Source organism: Lithobates pipiens, unplaced genomic scaffold (genome assembly GCF_037356315.1).
Source record: "Lithobates pipiens isolate NorthernLeopardFrog02 unplaced genomic scaffold, aLitPip1_a1.2 Scaffold_19, whole genome shotgun sequence".
Lineage (NCBI taxonomy): Eukaryota > Metazoa > Chordata > Amphibia > Anura > Ranidae > Lithobates > Lithobates pipiens.
Genome location: NW_027507764.1, coordinates 109,983,143 through 110,003,404, shown reverse-complemented (window position 1 = coordinate 110,003,404; position 20,262 = coordinate 109,983,143). Strand labels below are relative to the sequence as shown.

The 20,262-nt window shown below is 42.4% G+C and overlaps 1 protein-coding gene across 3 annotated transcripts in view; it reads left to right on the top strand.

The window, feature by feature from the left end:
* The window catches only part of RBM33 (RNA binding motif protein 33), a 260,560-nt gene that overhangs the window by 120,658 nt on the left and 119,640 nt on the right, over positions 1-20,262 (top strand). For all 3 annotated transcript variants that reach the window (XM_077491155.1, XM_077491156.1, XM_077491157.1), the window contains exons 12-14: positions 5,525-6,258; positions 11,167-11,340; positions 11,498-11,746. In XM_077491155.1, the coding sequence (XP_077347281.1) occupies positions 5,525-6,258; positions 11,167-11,340; positions 11,498-11,746 (1,157 nt within the window). The remainder of the gene's footprint in view (positions 1-5,524; positions 6,259-11,166; positions 11,341-11,497; positions 11,747-20,262) is intronic.

Below are 20,262 nucleotides of genomic sequence, written 5' to 3'. Positions count from 1 at the left end.
AACATGAGAACTTTTCTTTCGCTCATGGTTAGTGTTCCTGGTGCTTTTGACCTGATAACATGCACACAAGTTGACACAAAGGGGTTTGAATGGACATTAAAGGTAACCATCACCTGTGATCTGTTTGACCTTTTATACACACACAAAATTACAAGCAATGAGTTTCTGGACTCCTGACAGACCCTTGCATCTTTCATACCCTGCTGCACTGATGTTTCTGGATTCTGAGTCATGGGGAAAGCAAAAGAATTGTCAAAGGACTTGCGTGAAAAGGTAGTTTAACTGTACAGGAAAGGGGTATAAAAAGATATCCAAGGAATTGAGAATGCCAATCAACAGTGTTAAAACTCTAATCAAGAAGTGGAAAAGAGTGGTTCTGTTGAAACCCAACCACAGTCACGTAGACCAACTAAAATTTCAGCCACAACTGCCAGGAAAATTGTTAGGTTTACAAAGAAAAACCCACCAATAACTTCAGGTGAAATACAGGAGTCTCTAAAAACATGTGGTTTGGCTTTTTCAAGATGCACAATAAGGAGGCACTTGAAGAAAGGCTGCATGGTCAAGTCGCCAGAAGAAAGCCATTACTACACAAATGCCACAAAGTATCCCACTCACAATACACCAAACGACACAGAGACAAGCCTCAAACCTTCTGGCACAAAGTAATTTGGAGTGATGAGACCAAAATTGAGCGTTTAGCCACAACCATAAACATGACATTTGTAGAGAAGTCAACAAGGCCTAGGATGACAGGTACGGAGGTGGATCGCTGATGTTTTTGAGTGAGCTTCAAAGGCGCATGCAATTTGGTCAAAATTGATGGCAAGATGAATGCGCATGGGACATACTTGGACATTCCAACATGACAATGATTCAGAATAGGCCAAGTCAACCTGTCAGTGGCTACAGCAGAATAAAGTGAAGGTTCTGGAGTGGCCATCTCAGTCTCCTGACCTCAATATCATTGAGCCACTCTGGGGAGATCTCAAACGTGCAGCTCAGGCAAGACCTCCCAGAAATTTACATGAACTTTTTGCCAAGAAGAATGGGCAGCTTTACCCTATGAGAAAATAAAGAGCCTCATCCACAAATACCACACACGATTTCAAGCTGTCATTGATGTTAAAGGGGGAAATACAGGGTATTAAGAGCTGGGGTATGTAAACTTTTGATCAGGCTCATTTGGCTATTTTCTGTTGCCATTGTGATTTAAATAGTTGATAATAAATGGCTTCAGCCAAGCAATAACCATGAGTGAAAGAAAAGTTTTTGTGTTGTCATTCGTATTCTCTGAAAAATGGCCAAGAAATCATAAATTCTGCCAGGGTATGCAAACTTATGAGTATAACTGTATATACCATAATTTGTAGACTCTAAATTTCACACTGACTAAAAAAAATATACACAGATTGGGGTTATTTTAAAATAGAAATGTAGCAGAATGCATTTTGGGCTAAATTTTTGAAGAAGAATTATTTGCTTAATTTGATTACAGAAACTAAGGCTTTTGGCACAATTTTCAGTATTTTTTGCTTGTATTACAAAAAAACTGACAAAAAAAAAAGATGGTCCTCAAATACCACCAAAAGAAAGCGATATCTGTCTCAAAAAATGGTAAGGACTTCATTTAAATGACAATTAGGCATGCAACACTGTATCCAAAGTGGAAAATTTGGCCTGGACAGGAAGGGGGTTAAAGTGTCTGGTATTGAAGTGGTTAAATTGACAGGTGTGGGTGGAAAGGATCCTTTACTGTCACAGGGAGAGGGATCAGCGGGAGAGGATGTAGGAGCCTTTAAGAAAAAAATACACCTATTTTAGGTGCAGTTCCATCTCCCTGAATATTTTTGCCCAATATCTGTCCAGCACTGTGGCCAGTAGGAGCAGCGCAGCCTGGATCCTCCTCTTCCCGTGTCCTTCTTTGCAGCTTCTGGCCCCTCCCTACTTTGAGTGCCCCCTCAGCCAGCAGTTCTCTATGGGAGCACCCAAGCCGAGTCAGAGCCCCGTGTATCAATGCAGACAAGGAGCTGTCTCAGCCAATCGGGAGGAGTGTACTGGATGGCTGAGGGGATCGTGGACCTCGCTGGGGAGAGAAGGGGCTCAGGTAGGTAAATTAGGTAGGTGCTGGGGAGGCTGCTACACACAGGTTTTTTTATCTTAATAAAAACCTTCTGCCTTTACAACTCCTTTAAAATGTTACAAAATGTGACCTTAACCTTTAAAACTGTCAAATAACCAAAGCTTCTATCTCAGACCCCCCTTTACCATCCTGCTTCTCAGTCATGGGATTTGAAGTGGTTGTAACCCTTAAAAAAGAAATAAGTCTCCTGTTCCCTTATAGCAGATTAAACAGCACAGTGCTTGTGCTGTCTAATCTGCCCTTCTGTAAGCTGTAAAATGCCTGTCTGATCCTGCCTGTTCCTGTGTCCCCCTCTGTGCACTTACCATAGTAATCAGGGCTGCCGAGCCCTGATTACCGTGGTCAGTTTACAATCCAATGTCATCTCCAGCTATTCTCTCTCCCACTCCCTCCCTCCCTGCCTGTCAGCTCGTGTGTGTGTGTGTGTGCTGTAAACTGTAACCCACTGTATAAGTATTGAAAACGAAGCTTCTAAATACCCTTTTTGAGATCTCTTCAGGCTAGTCATGTGACTCCCGGCTCCTCTCCTCCCCCATCTAAAAGCTACAGCGGTAGGGGCTGAGCAGCCAGCACAGTGGTTACGTGACATCCCTGGCTGGCATCACGGGGAGATCTTCGTGGTCCCTCCCACTGTAGCCCATAGATGGACTAGGAGAGTGGCTGAGAGTTGTGTGACAAGCCAGAAGAGATCTGAAAAAAAGGGTACTTGGAGGCTTAGTTTCAACAAACACTTAAACTGTTATGGCTGTATAAAAGAGAAGGGCTGGCAGTGAATATTTTTTTTGAAGGCTACAAACGCTTCAACAGCATGGCTGTTGAAATCCAGGTCTTGGGGGTCAGGATGATTCTGTTGTACCTGGAAATCCTATAATTGCATTTCAATCCCAGAGATTTCTCTGTGCCTCATTCTGGCCATCCTACAATCAGAATTTGGTCTCAGGTACTTGTAAGGGACAGGTTTCAGCCTTGTCCAACTTGTTCTAAAAACCGCCTGGCTACGTTTTTTTTATTTTATTCAAGGTGTTTCTCGCATTAGACCTCCCTTACAGCACCATGTGCTTTCTTGGGATCTTAATTTGTTTTCTCTGCCTTGCAGAATCCACCCTTTAAACCTATCGGAGAATGATCTTCAGATGATATTTCCTGCAAAATAGCTTCCTTTAGTGGCCATCATGTCTCTCTTGTAAGGAGCCATACCTGATCCTTCAGAAAGACTAAGTAGCCTTGCACCCAGGACCTACCATTCTGCTTAAGGTGGTACCTAATTTTCATCTCAACGAAGACCTAGTTCTGCCTACCTTGTGCCCTGCTTCTTTGTACCCCTAAAGATATTGCTTTTCATTGTCTAGACCAGCTTTTTTCAACCAGGGTGCCTTGAGGTTTCTTCAGGGGTGCCTTAGCAAAATGCCTAAAGAATTGCATACCACCTGGTGTGTGGCTGTGGGCTGCCTTTTTAATTACACTAAGTCACAGGTTTTCATTATGCACCATTACAACCTTCTAGCTACCGGCGTCCTAATGATCAATAGCTAAGGACAATGTTATTTGCCTCCATAGCATCCTTGTTTGACCCACCCAAACCCCTCTCCATCAGCGTTGGGGTCACATTAGCTGAGTGATGGCGAAAAACTGAGGGAGAAGAGAAACGTTGGAATAAATCACCTCTAGCCTTGGGTGTCCTACTTGGACTTGTGGATGTTGATGCATTATGAAAAACCATTAAGATAGCTTTTACATTTTAGTAAGGGGTGCCTCGAGACTGTCCATAATTTTTAAAGGGCTCTTCGGTCCATAATTTTTAGAGGGTGTCTTGACTGGAAAAAGGTTGAGAAACACTGGTCTAGATGTTATCGGAGCTAGCAGAGTTTATATAAAAGCCACAGCTTCTATAAAAAAGACAGGTTCTTTCTTGTCATCTGGGCCTCTCAAAGGACATCCTGCTTCAAAATATACAACTCGGCTCGGGAGCTGTAATTCTAAGTTTCAGCACTTACATGCTCATTTGCCAGATCAGTGGGTGTTTCCTGGGAATTCGATTATCAAGTCTGTATTGCCCAGCTTTGCAAGACCACCTCCTTTTCTTCCATTCACACCTCCCTCAAGTTCTACCAGGTGGACGTCCAGGCTCCTACAGATACAGATTTTGGCTGCATAGTTCCTGCAACAGCACTCATGAGTTGGGTCTGTTGACCTTTGTTGATGGACCTACTCTCACTCCAGATATCTGCAATGCAACATTCTGTTATACATTGCTGCTAAAGACCAGGCTATCATTGGGTCAGGTGCTCAGCTGTCCGGCTCTGGAATAGTAGAAGTCCTTTCTTCCTGCTTTTTGGAAGAATCTTAAAATGGCTGCCAGCCTACTGGGCTGAAGGGGAGTCCTGGAGCACCTTGTCAGTGTAGGAGGATCTTTGTCCCCCTGATAAACATCCTGGAGCTTTGGATATTTTGGCTGTCCCAATAATGTTGGAAAAAACAAATCTCCCAAAAGCAGATTCAGTCAGACAATGCATTGGAGTACATGGGCCATCAGGGAGGAATTGGAAGTCTTGCTGTGGAAAAAGGTAAAGCTGCACCTGTCCAGAACTTCATTTTCCAGACTTTTCCATCATGTACATTCTAGGTAGACACTTGCCAGGTGGAATTTCTCAGCTGGCAGCGCCTTGAGCCTGGGCAGTGCTCCCCACCCCTGGAATAAATATTTCTTGACATAGATGGTTAATGATGGGGCAACCATGGGTAACCATCTGCAACAGGGCATTTTATTGTTTCCCAGGGGGGACTTCTCTTTAATAGGTCTGATACCAATTAAAGCAAGGCTTGTGAGAAGTGTAATTGAAGAGGCTGGCTGAGGTTGTACTGTGGCATATTGTAAAGGGGAGGTGAATCAGTAGGTTAATTGTTTTTTAAACAAAGTTCAGTCATGCTCCCTCTTTTGACAACTTGAATAGTTTGAATGAGGTCAAACTACAGGGCAATACCCTGTGTAATGTATGAGGCAAATACGTGATATTGTTAAGTATGTTTCCACTGGAGCCCTCAGAGTTATGTGATGTCAGATATTTTGACAGTATAGGACAAAACAAAAATAAAAGTTTTGAGTAAAGTTGAAAGTCACCTAATACACTGAGTTTGAGAGTGAGCCGTGGATAAAACTAGTTGCTTAAGGCTGTCCCTGCTCATCACCCCGTTTATAAATGAGGTTTCCTGACATTCCGAAGAGGTAATAGTAACATGAAATTCTATTTGTTCTCTTGTTAGTGTTGTGCATGGGCTTTATACTGTTATGCATTTGTATATTCAATTTGAAATCCTTTTGTTATAACTTTAGTAAATTTTGTTAAATGTCGAATTAACAAATATGTTTTCCATTGCTTGCAGAGCCACGGTTTCCTAACCATCCTATGTTTGATCAGAGAAATCCTCCTCCAATTCCTCCACCTCCACTTCTTAACAATAACCTTCCTGTTCCCAATCAAAACCCACCACCACCTTTCAGTCCACCAGGGCAGGGCTTTAACCAGCCAGGCCAACAACAGAGATTTAATCAACCCCCGTCTAACTTTAATCCTCCCGGACCTGGTCAACAAGCGGGCTTTAATCCCCCTGGGCCTCAGACAGGCTTTACTCAACCTGGATTCAACCAGCCAGGATTTAATCCATCTGGTCCTCAGCCCAGCTTTAATCCACCGGGCCCACAGGCTGGTTTTAACCCACCCGGCAGTCAACCAAGTTTTAATCAGCCGAATTTTAACCAATCAGGTCCCCCTCCTGGGTTCAATCAGTCTGCCCCTCAGCCACCATTTAACCCGCCAGGAATAAGCCAACCTGGTTTTAACCAGCCAAGCCCTGGGCCTCAGCCAAGATTCAACCAACCAGGAACCGCTCCACAACCAAATTTCCCACAACCTGTCCCTGGACCCCAGCAAGGATTTAATAACCCAGGATTTACAAGAGAGCGACCTGTTCGGATTAACCTGCCATCTCCAGGGCCAATGGGAATTCCACCATTCAGTCAACCATCTACAAATATAAGGCATTTTCCTCCACCAAGGCAACAGTTTCCACCCCCTCCTGGACAACCCTTCATGCTTCACAGTCAGTCGAATATGCAGGTTTGTTCCATATGTTAGTATTGTGTTAACTAATAACAGTCAAGTTACACGGTCAAATGGCATTTAAATGGAAAAATGGAAAAAAAAAAAAAAACCTTCAGTGTGTTTGCAAGTCTGTCAAGATGCAATGAAAATCTATCTTGTTTAACCACTTCCCGACCAGCGCACGACAATGTACGTCGACAGAATGGCACGGGCAAGCATATTGGCATACATGTACGTCCAATCTTCAATGCCGCCCTGCCATCAGGAGCGCGGCGGCACGCTCGCGCGCTGGTCGGGACCCCCGTGAGTCCGGTCGCGAGACCCGCGGACTCGATCGCCGCGGGCATACCCGCGATCGTCTCAAGGGACGGCTGAATGGAGGAAATGCCATGTAAACAGCATTTCTCCATTCTGCCTAGCAACTAGTGACGCTGATCTCTGCTCCATGTGATTGGAGCAGAGATCAGTGTTCACTAAATGAAAGCCCAACCCCCCCACAGTTAGTAACACACCCCTAGGAACACTTAACCCCCACACTGCCACCCACTGATTAACCCTTTCACTGCCAGTGTCATTTACACAGGAATCGCTGCATTTATATAGCAGTGATTACTGTATAAATGACAATGGTGTCAAAAATGTCCGATGGGTCCCCCACAATGTCGCAGTCACAATAAAAATCGCTGATCGCCGCCATTACTAGTAAAAAAAAAAATAATAAAAAATTATTAATAAAAATGCTATAAAACTATCCCTATTTTGTAAACGCTATAACTTTTGCGCAAACCAATCAATAATTGCTTATTGCGATTTTTTTTTTTTTTTTTTTTTTACCAAAAATATGTAGAAGAATACGTATCGGCCTAAACTGAGGGGAAAAAAAGTTTTTTTTTATATATTTTTGGGGGATATTTATTATAACAAAAAGTAAAAAAGAATGCGTTTTTTTCAAAATTATCGCTCTATTTTTGTTTATAGCGCAAAAAATAAAAACCGCAGGGGTGATCAAATACCACCAAAAGAAAGCTCTATTTGTGGGGGAAAAAGGACGTCAATTTTGTTTGGGAGCCACGTCGCGTGACCGCGCAATTGTCAGTTAAAGCGACGCAGTGCCGAATCGCAAAAAGTGGTCTGGTCTTTGACCAGCAAAATGGTCCGGTCTGAAAGTGGTTAAGCAATCCTGAGCGGGTTCCAATTTACCATGGACACTTTTTTTTTTTTTTTTTTAGATTATTTTTTTTTTTTATAGCCACTAGAACTTGTTTTAACCACTTTAAGACCACCTACTGTTCTTTTAGTGTGGGCCATCACTGTGTGTGTGTGTGTGTGTGTGTATCCATAAATATCGGGACATCAATTTCATTTGAAATGAAACTAACAAGATGTGCTTTAACTGCAGACTTTCAGCTTTAATTTGAGGGCATTTACATCCACATTGGGTGAACCGTGTAGGAATTACAACAGTTTGTATATGTGCCTCCCACTTTTTAAGGCACCAGAAGTAATGGGGCCGATTAAAAATCAACCATCAAACTTTCACTTTTTAATACTTTGTTGCGAATCCTTTGCAGTCAATTACAGCCTGAAGTCTGGAACGCATGGACATCACCAGGCGCTGGGCTTCATCATTCTGCCAGGTCTCTACTGCAACTGTCTTCAGTTCCTGCTTGTTCTTGGGGCATTTTCCCTTCAGTTTTGTCTTCAGCAAGTGAAATTCATGCTCAATCAGATTCAGGTCAGGGGAATGACTTGGCCATTGCATAACATTCCACTTCTTTCCCTAAAAAAACTTTGGTTGCTTTCGCAGTATGCGTTGGGTCATTGTCCATCTACACTGTGAAATGCTGTCCAATGAGTTCTGAAGTATTTTGCTGAATATGAGCAGATATTGCCCGAAACACTTCAAAATTCATCCTGCTGCTTTTGTCAGCAGTCACATCATAAATATAAGAGAACCAGTTCCATTGGCAGCCATACATGCCCACGCCATGACACTACCACCGCCATGCTTCACTGATGAGGTGGTATGGTTTGGATCATGAGCAGTTCCTTTCCTTCTCCATACTCTTCTCCTCCCATCACTATGGTACAAGTTGATCTTGGTCTCATCTGTCCATAGGATATTGTTCCAGAACTGTGAAGGCTTTTTTAGATGTTTGGCAAACTCCTAATCTGGCCTTCCTGTTTTTGAGGCTCACCAATGGTTCACATCTTGTGGAGAACCCTCTGTATTCACTCTAGTGAAGTCTTCTCTTGATTGTTGACTTTGCCACACATACACCTACCTCCTGGAGAGTGCTTTTGATCTGGCCAACTGTTGTGAAAGGTGTTTTCTTCACCAGGGAAAGAAATCTTCCCTGTTGTTTTCCATGGTCTTCTGGGTCTTTTGGTGTTGCTGAGCTCACCAATGCATTCTTTCTTTTTAAGGATGTTCCAACAGTTTATTTGGCCACACCTAATGTTTTTGCTACGTCTCTGATAGGTTTGTTTTGTTATTTCAGCCTAATGATGGCTTGCTTCACTGATAGTGACAGCTCTTTGGATCTCATATTAAGAGTTGCAGCAACAGATTGCAAATAGCACACTTGAACTCTGGACCTTTTATCTGCTCCTTGTAAATGGAATAATGAGGGAATAACACACACCTGGCCATGGAACAGCTGAGCAGCCAATGGTCACATTACTTTTGGTCCCTTAAAAAGTGTGAGGCACATATACAAACTGTTGTAATTCCTACACCGTTCACCTGATTTGGATGTAAATACCCAAGTTAAAGCTTGTTTGTTTCATTTCAAATCCATTGTGGTGGTGTACAGAGCCAAAAAGGTTAGAATTGTGTTGATGTCCTAATTATGTACCTGAAAGTATATATATATATATATATATATATATATATATATATATATATATATATATATATATATATATATATATATATATATATATATATATGAGAGACACCGCAGTTTACTGTTCCTGGTACCTGGCCACTTTGGGTGGCTGGACAATCACATGATTTTGAATACACAGCAGTTGGAAATGAATTTCATTCATAATGGCTGTACTAATGCTGTGATTGGCCCACAGCTATCACTTGGTACCTGTGCCAATCACAGCACCCTGTACAATGTGATTAGCTGTAGCCAATCACAGCATGTTAACAGAAAGAAAACTGTCATAAATGGAAAACCAACCATGACAGTTCAAATGATTGCTCATCATTGTAACAGCAATCACAGTGTAACCAAAAAAAAAAACAAAAAATCTGATCCTTTCCAAACCCACTGATAATTACATATCCAGCATTTCCCTGCCACACCTTTTTCTGTTGTAGCCACCACCAAACTTCTTTGTGATAATTAGTGTCTTGTCACATGACAGTGCTTAATCTGTTTGGCTGCTTGGCTATATCAAAGTGGTAACTTGTCACTTAAGAAGTTGTAAACCTCAGACATGAAATGTGAACAAAGCATAGCCCTCTATAGTGTGCACTTATCTCAATTAAGAGCACCAAGGAGGATTTGTTTCATCTGTCTATCACCTGAGACCAGTCACTTTACAACCACTTTAAGAATTCAAGTGCAAGTTAAAACCTCATCCCATCTTTATATGCTGCCTTCAGTCTGCATTGTCTTCACAATTTGGGTATAGTGCTTTTGGGTAGGTCGTAAACATTAGCAAATGGTGCTTGAACTGTACTTGATATGTATTGATGCGGATAGTTTATTAGATCCATGCATGCCTTAACCCCTCAACCACTTCAGCCCCAGAAGAATTTGCCCCCTTCTTGACCAGGACGTTTTTTGCGATAGAGCACTACGTCGTTTTAACTGACAAATGCGTGGTCGTGCGGCATTGGTACCCAAACAAAATGTGTCTCCTTTTTTTCCCTACCAATAGTTTTCTTTTGGTGGTATTTGACCATCTCTACGGTTTTTATTTTTTGCACTATAATCAAAATTTAAAAAGTGAAAATTTTGGAAAAAACACAATACTGAGTACTTTTTGCTTTAATGAATATCCAAAAATGAAAAGAAGAAACAATTTCTTCCTCAGTTTAGGCCAATATGTATTCTTCTACATTTTTTTTTTTACTAGTAATGACGGTGATCTGCGTTTTTTTTTTTTTTTTTGCGGGATCGCGACATTACGGCGGAAAGATCATATGCTTTTGACACTATTTTGGGACCATTGACATACAGCGATCAGTGCTATAAAAATGCACGAAATACTGTGTAAATGTCCCTGGCAGGGAAGGAGTTAACGCTGGGGGCAATCAAGAGGTTAAATGTGTTCTCTCAGTGTGTGTTCTAAGTGCGAGGATGGGACTGACTGGGGGAGGAGACGGATCGCTGTTTCTAAATACTAGGAACACACAATCTGTCTCTACTCCCCTGACAGAACTGGGATTTGTGTGTTTACACACACAGATCACCATTCTGGCTCTGTCAGGAGTGATCGGGGGAGAACGGCGGAAATTGCTGCCGCCGGGCACACGCATTGGCTCGTAAGTGACGTGGCGCGTGCGTGCGCTCCCCCTATACCCCTTAAAGTGGCCGCTATACAGCTATGGCGTTTTGCGTAAGGGAGCCAACCTGCCGCCGTATATATCGACGGTGTCTGGTCTGCAACTGGTTAAAGACAACCAGTAGTGAGAGGAACGCGGGGAAATTTCTATTGTAGACGACATTTGAAGAAAAATAGTTGCCTTTGGCTTGAATTCATTGTATTATTGACCTAGAACAAGCATACAAGTCAGGACCCTTTCTCACTGTATATCTGTTACAGGCCCGAAGTATTAAAGGCACTCGAACAGCATAATTACCAAGTAACCAGCAATTTTTTAGACCAAGAAGTGACCAGTAAGTGCTGAATTGGATCTGGTAATTCTAGTGACTGTGACGCCTATTTATCTTTTCACAGGGACCCATGCAACCTCCCCTTCAGCCTTTGCATCAACACCATCCGCCTGGAGGACAACAAAAGCCCCCAATGCCTATGCAACAGACACCTTCGTTTAGAGCGCATTTACAAAATTCTCAAAACCCATCACATAGAATGACAGGGCCTCGACACCCTGCTCTCAAACAAAGACAGGTATGAGGTTGTTAATATGCAATTTATAGTGTGTTGTGTGCTTTTTCAAAATTCTTGAGTAGTGATGGTTAATTTTATCCATAACTCCCAAAGATTATCTAACGTTTAAAAAAAAAAAAAAGAAAAGAAAAGTGACACATTTTGTGTTTATTTCCAGGGTACACCAGGCCAGAACATGGTCAAGGCTCACAATCCAAGAAACAGCAACTTGCGAGAGCTGCCTATAGCACCGTCTCACTCTGTAGACCTGACTATGAGGAAAGCAACGTCGGCTCCTGCAGCACATGTCATTCCTGTGGCCACCACAGCACCGCAGCCCAGATCAGTGAGTGCTGAAAGTGCACAAGAAGCCAAGCCAGTAAACACCACCAACCCAATAAATACCGAAGTTAAGAGTGAAGAACAGGTACATGGAATTAAAGTGTGTGTCTATCCAAAACTTTCAGTTTTAATCCTCGCCCGGTCTATTGAAAATTATCAGGTTCTTTCTGCTGTTTGGGGCTTAGAGATATTTTCCTCTAACTTCCTCTTCTAACCATTTTTTTACCAAGCAGGAAAAAATGTTTTTGTAGTAGAGTAGGGGAAGGTTAGAACCCGTCAAATTTGTATTTTTGTCTTTGTCCCCATTGCAGATTTATTTTTTTTTCTCTGTAAACTTTTGTCACTGAAAAAGTAAGCAAAAGAAAATCTCTAACAGACCCCTGAATGACAGTTATTACTGTGAGATTGTAATATTTCCCCAATCAAAAAATTCTACTTTTTTTTTCTCACTGTGCAGTACAGGACACAGGCTTCTTTCATTCTTACATCTACCTTCAAGTGATTCAACACTGGCAAAAATACTACAGGGGACATCCCCTATATATCCCTTTCATTCCCAGCTAGCCTCAGTTTTGTGTCCTTAGGCACTGGGCCTGCTGCTTTTGGCATGTGGTGCAACATGCAACATTAGCTACAGGGTACTATATAGGTCCAGAACTACAGTCTGCCATGTGCAGAGCCCAGTCCCTGAATACCCCTGTGGGGGTAAGCCCATCGTAGAGGGTGACGCTAGGAAGGAGTAAAAGCTCCCTTATTTCTGAAGCTGATTGGTAAATTCAAGTTATCAGTCCTTTTAACTACTTAAGGACCAGCTGCCGCAGTTGTACTGCGGCAATGTGGCTGCTCCCTGCGAATCGCTGGCGTATTTGTCGCCTCGCACATGACTATTTGTGGGTGTGCACATGCCCTCAGGCCAGGGGGGCGGGGCAATCAGAGGGTGGGGTGGACTTGATGTCCGCTGGCCACCTGTGATCGTTCCCCACAGTGACAGAATGGGGATCTGCCTGTGTAAACAAGGCAAAAATCTCCATTCTGATAGGGGAGATCATACAGATCCTGTCTTTCTGCTATGCAGAAAGTCAGATCTGTGCATTTCCCCAGGCAGCCCATCCCCCATACAGTTAGTAAACACACTGAGGGAACACATTTAACCCCTTGATCACACCTGATGTTAACCTCTTCCCTGCCAGTGTCATTAGTACAATAACAGTGCATATTTTTAGCACTGATCACTGTAATATCACTGGTTCCCAAAAAAGTGTATCGCAGATCGCTGCCATTACTGGTAAAAAAAATTTTTTTTTATAAAAATACCATAAATCTATCCCCTATTTTCTAGACACTATAACTTTTGCACAAACCAATCGGTCGATTACTGCAAAAAAAAATTCTGCCGCTGGCCTAAACTGATGAAGACATTTTTTGTTTTGTTTTTTGGGATATTTATTATAGCAAAAAGTAAAAAAATATATATATATTTTTTTTATTAATTTATATAATTTTTTAAATTGACACTACTTTTTTATTTATAGAGCAAAAAATTTAAACTGCAGAGGTGATCAAATACCACCAAAAGAAAGCGCCATTTGTGGGGGGAAAAAAAGTGCCACTTTTGGGTACAGCGTCACACACAATTGTCAGTTAATGCACGGTAGTGCCGTATTGCAAAAATGACATGATCATTAAGGGGGAAAATCTTCCGGTCCTTAAGTGGTTAAACAATCTTCTTGTGGTTCCCCCTGCCTGGAGTAATTTCCAGTATTGTCCTCCCTTTGAAGAAAGGTCTGTTCTACTCCTGATGTTCAGAAAGGTTCTTTCATCCCATCCTGTCTTCCAATGACCGGTCTAGGAGGAGTATGTTCTGTCTTAAGACATGGCCTTTCAAGCCAGCCAAGTCTGGTGCCAAGGCCTTTACACATAGGGCATTCAGACTTCTCAGGATGGTGGGAGATTTGTTGGCCTTTGTAACTTTCTGGTCCCTGCACGTCTCGGACTTGGGGGTTTCAGGGTGTCATTTCTCAGGTTTCCAACTCCCTTCTCCTTATCCCTTATTCCCTTCTTCCCCAACCAAAATTCTCTTCCTTGGGGGATTCTACCTCAACTACTTAAGGACCGCCTCCTGTATATATACGTTGGTACTTTGAAGAGGGATATCTCGGTAACGGCAGCAGCTGCGGCCACATCCCTCTTTACAGGAGGAGGTCCTGTTAACTTTGATCTCGCGGAGACCTCCATTAACGTAATCAGTGGCGGGAGAGGTGCCGCTTACCGGAGCTGTCGGTAGCGGCGGAGGCGATCGGGTCCTTCATGTTGCTGGGTATGGAGATGAGTGAGGCTAAGATGGCCCTCACTCGTCTCTATTCCATAGGAGGGCGGAAGCGACGTCAAAACGTCACTTTCGCCCATACATCTTAAAGGAAAAAAAATTTTCAATGTCATTTTTTCAAATTACTTTTTATTTTTATTGCATTTAAGTCCAAATATGAGATCTGAGGACTTTGACCCCAGATCTCATATTTAAGAGGACCTGTCATGCTTTTTTCTATTACAAGGGATGTTTACATTCCTTGTAATAGGGGATAAAAGTGATCCATTTTTTTCCAACAGTGTAGAAATAAAATCAAGTGAAATACATAAGAAAAAAAAATGTTTTTTTTTTTTTTAAAACTCCCCATCCCAACGAGCTTGCGCGCAGAAGCGAGCGCATACGTGAGTAGTGCTCGCATATGAAACCAGTAGTCAAACCACACATCTGAGGTATCGCCGCGATCGGTAGAGCGAGAACAACGATTCCAGCCATAGACCTTCTGTAACTCAAAACATGCAACCTGTAGAATTTTTTTTTTAAATGTCGCTTATGGAGATTTTTAAGGGTAAAAGTTTGATGCCATTCCACAAGCGGGCGCAATTTTGAAGCATGACATGTTGGGTATCCATTTACTCGGCATAACATTATCTTTCACAATAAAAAAAATGGGCTAAATTTAATGTTGTCTTAATTTCTTATTCAAAAAAGTTAATTTTTTCCAAAAAAAAGCTCGATTGTAAGACCGCTGCACAAAAACGGTGTGAAAAAAAAGTATTGTAATGACCGCCATTTTATTCTCTAGGGTGTTAGAAAAAAATATATAATGTTTGGGGTTCTAAGTAATTTTCTAGCAAAAAAAAATGTTTTAAACATGTAAACACTGAGTCTGAAAAAGAGGCCTGGTCCATAAGTGGTTAAATCTCAGCGCGCCTCAGCACTTTTCTAAGCTTCAGCTGGTAAAACCAAAGAATCTGTCTCAATTTGCCTCTCTGGGTCACAAACACTCAAAACGTGTGGATTCAATCAGTGGTTTCAAAGGGGTACAATATAGTTTCAAACACTTTCCTCTCACTGCTTTTGTCTCTCAAATCAACCTCAATCTGCTCAAGCACATTCTGATTTTCAGAACACTCTAAGCTATCTCTTGTTCCAAGAAGCGGTCAATCCAGGAGGACAGGTTTGAAAGATTCTTGGATGCTTTCTGCATATTCCCTTCTACCCACCTCCTCAGCTCTTTTAGTGCTTTGCGATTGGAAACAAATACTTCATGTTTGTTGCACTAAATTTCAACCTATTCCTGGACCCAGGCTATTCACAAAGGCTCTTGCACCCCTTCTTGCCCTCTCAGAATCTCCAGGCATTCTGGTCACAGGGCATTGAGATGACTTTCTTCTGAAGGACTCCACTCTCCTGCACCCATCTGCAAATGTTCTCAAGACTCATTCCCATGATTCAGGCTCCCAGTTGGGTAATCCACTTTCAAAAGTACTCTCTCCAATCTTCCCTTCGGCTGGATTACTTGGGCCTCATTCTAGACAAAGTCCAAGCAAAGGTTCTCTTCCAGAAAACAGACTAGTCTCGAATAATCTTGAATCTCACTCTTGGGGCTTAAGGTCAAAGGAAAATCCCTCTGTGAGCTACTTCATGAGAGTATTGGGCCTTTTGATGAGCTACTTCGAGGCTGTTCCATTTGCCCAATTTATTTCAAGGCCTCTCCCAAAACAGCATATTGGCATAGAAAAGATACTCTTAAGCCCCATACACACTATTATACACACTATACTAATGAGGTCAAACCTTAAGAGTTTCAATTTGTATGCAGTCAGGCGGCAGGCCCTTGCACTACATGGTTTTAGTAAATTTGAAGACAAAATTCTGCAGAAAAGTGTGTAATGGGGTCTTACTCTCAACCCCTCTATGCTTCTGCCTGGTGGATTTCCAACCTAGCGTTGACCATGGGAAAGTCATTTCTTCCATCTCAATGGAAAGTGATAACAGATGCTAGCCTCTCGAGCTAGGAGTGTTCAAATCCCTCACAGCACAGGGAGGGAGTATGATCACCCAAAGAAGCCAAACCTCCCAACAACAACTTTGAGCTCAGAGTGAGAAAGCATCTGCACTACTGGACCCCCTTTTCTACAGGGTGCACACAGACAACACCACATTTGTGGCTTGCATCCATCACGGAGGGTACCAGGAGTCAGGCAGCCTTGAAAGAAGCAAGCCTGAGGGGGGAATGGGATTTTCACCCTGAAATTTTAAACCTGATGTGTCAGAGATAGGGTGACTCTAGCTTTGTATATCTTGGCTTACATGTTCAGCTACAAGTTGACCTCTGTCTGGCCATGACCAGAAGCCACCTAATGCCGCAGTTCAGGCTAATTTATGCTTCTCCTCCAGAGCAAATATTGCCTATACTGCTCAGCAAAATATATCAAGATAAAAGTGAAACAAGTGGTCCTCCTTAAACCAAGCCGGTACTCAGACATACTCAAGACTTCTATGAAATGACCACTGGCCTCTTCAAAACAGGCCAGTCCTGCTTTTGCTGGTTCGCTGTTCCATTCCCAGTCTTTGGCTGTAACAGCATGACTGTTGAAGCCCATGTCTTGCGGGACTGCATCCCCACAATGCTAAAAGCAAGATAAGCCCATTCCAGATCTGCTTTTCTACTTGAGTATTCTCCTGCGCCTGCACTTAAACCCCAGAGATTACTCTGTGCCAAACATTCTGTGCCGCCTTACAGTTGGGGCTTGACCAGAGCTGGCATTAAATACTCTTAAGGGACAGGTTTCAACCTTTTCCATTCTTTTCCAAATTTTTGGCTTCATCTTTCCTTGTAAAAGCCTTTATTCAAAGTGTTTCTAGGATCAACCCTGATTTACAGCACTTTGTGCTTCCTTGGGACCTAATATTGGTTCTTTATGTCCAACAGAAACCATCCTTTGAACAATCAGGGAATTCCCCTTGGATGATTTCTCCTGCAAGGTAGCTGTCACCTCCTCAGGAGTGCATCTGAGCTAGAGGCTTTCTTGTATGGAGCCATTTCTAATTTTTCACAAAGATAAAGTAGTCTTGTTCCCAATACCCTCCTTTCTTCCTAAGGTGGTTTAAGCCTTACACCTTAAAGAAGACATAACCATTCCTTGTGGCCTGCTCCTAAACACCCAAAGGAAATTGCTGTACGCTGTCAGGTCAGAGCTATAAGAGTGTACCTCAAAGCTACCTCGCAAAGGGATATCCTGCTTCAAGATCTACCGTTGCTAGGCAGATAAGACAACTTGCCTCAAGCTTGTACCCTACAGCAGGGGTAGCGAACCTCGGCTCTCCAGCTGTTTTGAAACTACAAATCCCATCATGCCTCTGCCTCTAGTCGTCATGCCTGTGATTGTTAGGGTCTTGCAATGTTTCATGGGACTTGTTTCAAAACAGATGGAGAGCCGAGGTTCCCTACCCCTGCCCTACAGAATAAGGCACATACCACACTAATACCTTCTCACTCCACAAGGTCGGTAGGGGTTTAATGGGCATTTGCATCAAGATTTTGTTGCCCAGCTTTGTAAGGCTGCCATGTGAGCTTCTGATTATATCTTTCACAAGTTCTATCAGGTTTACATCTCATTCTCCACAGATGCAGCTTTCAGCCACAAGGTTCTTGGATCAACACTCTGAGTTGGGTCTATTTATCCTTGTTGTTAGGCCTGTTAGCACAGTTTTATTTGCCTTGTTGTTGCCCACCCTTTTTATTCACTGCTTGGGGACATCCCATTATCTCTGAATATCAAGCCTGTGTCCTGTACTATTAAGATCAAAGGAATATTGTATCACCTATAAAGTCTATCCTGGCGTATAGTACTAGACACAGGCCACTTTCCCATCTGTTCCTGTGTTCCTCTGCATTGCTTGCAAACTTAGGACTCACGGAGATGGGGGGGGGGAGGGTTATAGGGGTGAACCTAGGGGGCATTTACTAAATAGATTTGGATACCAGCCTATAATCCAGGGTCAATGAATTTCCAGCCTGTGTCGTACTGCAAGACTGCAATTTACAGGCAAGTCAAACTTTTTATTTATTTTTTTACCATTTATTTTGTTCTTTTTTTTATTAGGGGCAATAGGGCTGTCTAGCAGTTTGTGAATCAGTACCCCTCGGTGCCATGGGCTCCATACCTGGACCCTACTGTGTGGGGATGGCCTGTGATGAGCTGAATCCTGCATTGTCATCCACTTTGGCATAAAGTACAGTGTCCATCTGTATTAAAATTTGGCTTTTTTTTTTTTTTGTCCCACCGTCCAGTCTCAGGAGGATGCTGTTATGATATGTCTCATGTCTGACAACTCTTCTACCCTGCTGTTATCAGCTGAAAAATGTGCACAGCATGTTTTATTGCTGCCTTCTGCTTCATAAACACAGCCATAGGCACTTGGTCAGTGCATGTGTAATGGAGCCTCCTGCATTTCAGACATGCAAAACCCCATTTTTTTTTCCACACCGTTCTTCGAATACCCCACTGAGATCCCCACACTTCTGCAATAAGAATAGGCAGATGATAACATGCAAGGGAGCCTGGACAAAAGGGTGGAATAGCACATGTTCTGTTGTTGGCCAACAGGAAACTAAGAACACCGATCAGGCTGATAACTTTGTTTCTTGCGCAATGTCCTAATATGATACCGCTCCCCTCCTCAGACTTTTATTCCCTCTCAGGCTCAGCCTGTCTGGCAAAAGCAGATTTCTATTCCACTTTAAGTTCTTTGGAAAACTTGACACCTGTTTTAGGTATAAAATGGAAGAAGCAAGTGTAATGCAGGTATTATAACAGAACAGGCAGACGATTTTGCAGTGCTTGCATTTTTGAGCCACAAGACGTGGCTTCTTGACAGATACTCTCCACAAAATAATTTGCTATTACCTGCGCTGTGGAAAAGATAAGTACAGTGAGGGGAAAAAAGTATTTGATCCCCTACCAATTTTGTATGTTTGCCCACTGAAAAGAAATTATCAGTCTCTAATTTTAATACTAGGTTTATTTTAACAGTGAGAGACAGAATAAAAAAAATTACCAGAAAAACACATTTCAAAAAAGTTATAAACTTATTTGCATTTCAATGAGTGAAATAAGTATTTGATTCTTTATCAGCCAGATTTCTGGCTCCCAGGTGTCTTCTATACAGGTAAAGAGCTGAAAATGGTATATCTTTAGTAAAGACAATTATAACATTTTTAATGCAGCTTAGCCACCAGCCAGAATGTCATTTTGTACTACTGCTCAGTCCTCATACAGTGCCTTGAAAAAGTATTCATATCCCTTTTGTCATGTTACAACTAAAAAACGTAAATGTATTTTATTGAGTTTTTATGTGATAGTCCAACACAAAGTGGCACGTAATTGTGAAGTGGAAGGAAAATGATAAATTGTTTTACAAACAAATATCTGGAAAGTGTGGTATGCATTTGTATTCAACCCCCTTTTAATCTGATACCCCTAACTAAAATTTAGTGGAACCAATTGCCCTTAGAAGTCACTTAATTAGTAAATAGAGCCCACCTGTGTGTAATTTAATCTCCGTTATCAATATAGCTGTTCTGTGCAGCCCTCATAGGTTTGTTAGCGAACCTTAGGTTATTAAAAAAATAGCCCAAGCTTTTAACATCTCATGAAGCCCATCCACTTAAACTGACAGGCCAGGCAAGGAGAGCATTACTCAGAGAAGCAGCCAAAAGGCCCATGTTAACTCTGGAGGAGCTGCAGAAATCTATATCTCTTGCGGTAGAATATGTCCACCGGACAACTATTAGTCATGCACTCCACAAATCTGGCCTTTATGGAGGAGTGGCAAGAAGAAAAGCATAAGAGGTCCCTTTTGCAGTTTGTGAGAAGCCATGTGGGAGTCTCTCTGCAAACGTGGAAGATGATGCTCTGGTCAGTTGAGACCAAAATTTAACTTTTTGGTCTAAAAGCAAAAAGCTATGTGTGGTGGAAAATTAACACTTCACATCACCCCTGAACACACCATTCCCACCGTGAAACGTGGTGGCAGCATCATGCTGTGGAGATGCTTTCCTTCAGCAGGGACAGGGAAGCTGGTCAGAGTTAATGGGAAGATGGATGGAGCCAAATACAGGGCAATCTTAGAGGAAAGCCTGTTAGTCTCAAAAAGACCTAAGACTGGGGCAGAGGTTCACCTTCCAGCAGGACAATGATCCTAAACATACAGCCAGAGCTACAATGGAATGGTTTAGATCAGGTATAAGCAATTAGCAGACCCCCAGCTGTTGCAGAACTACAAGT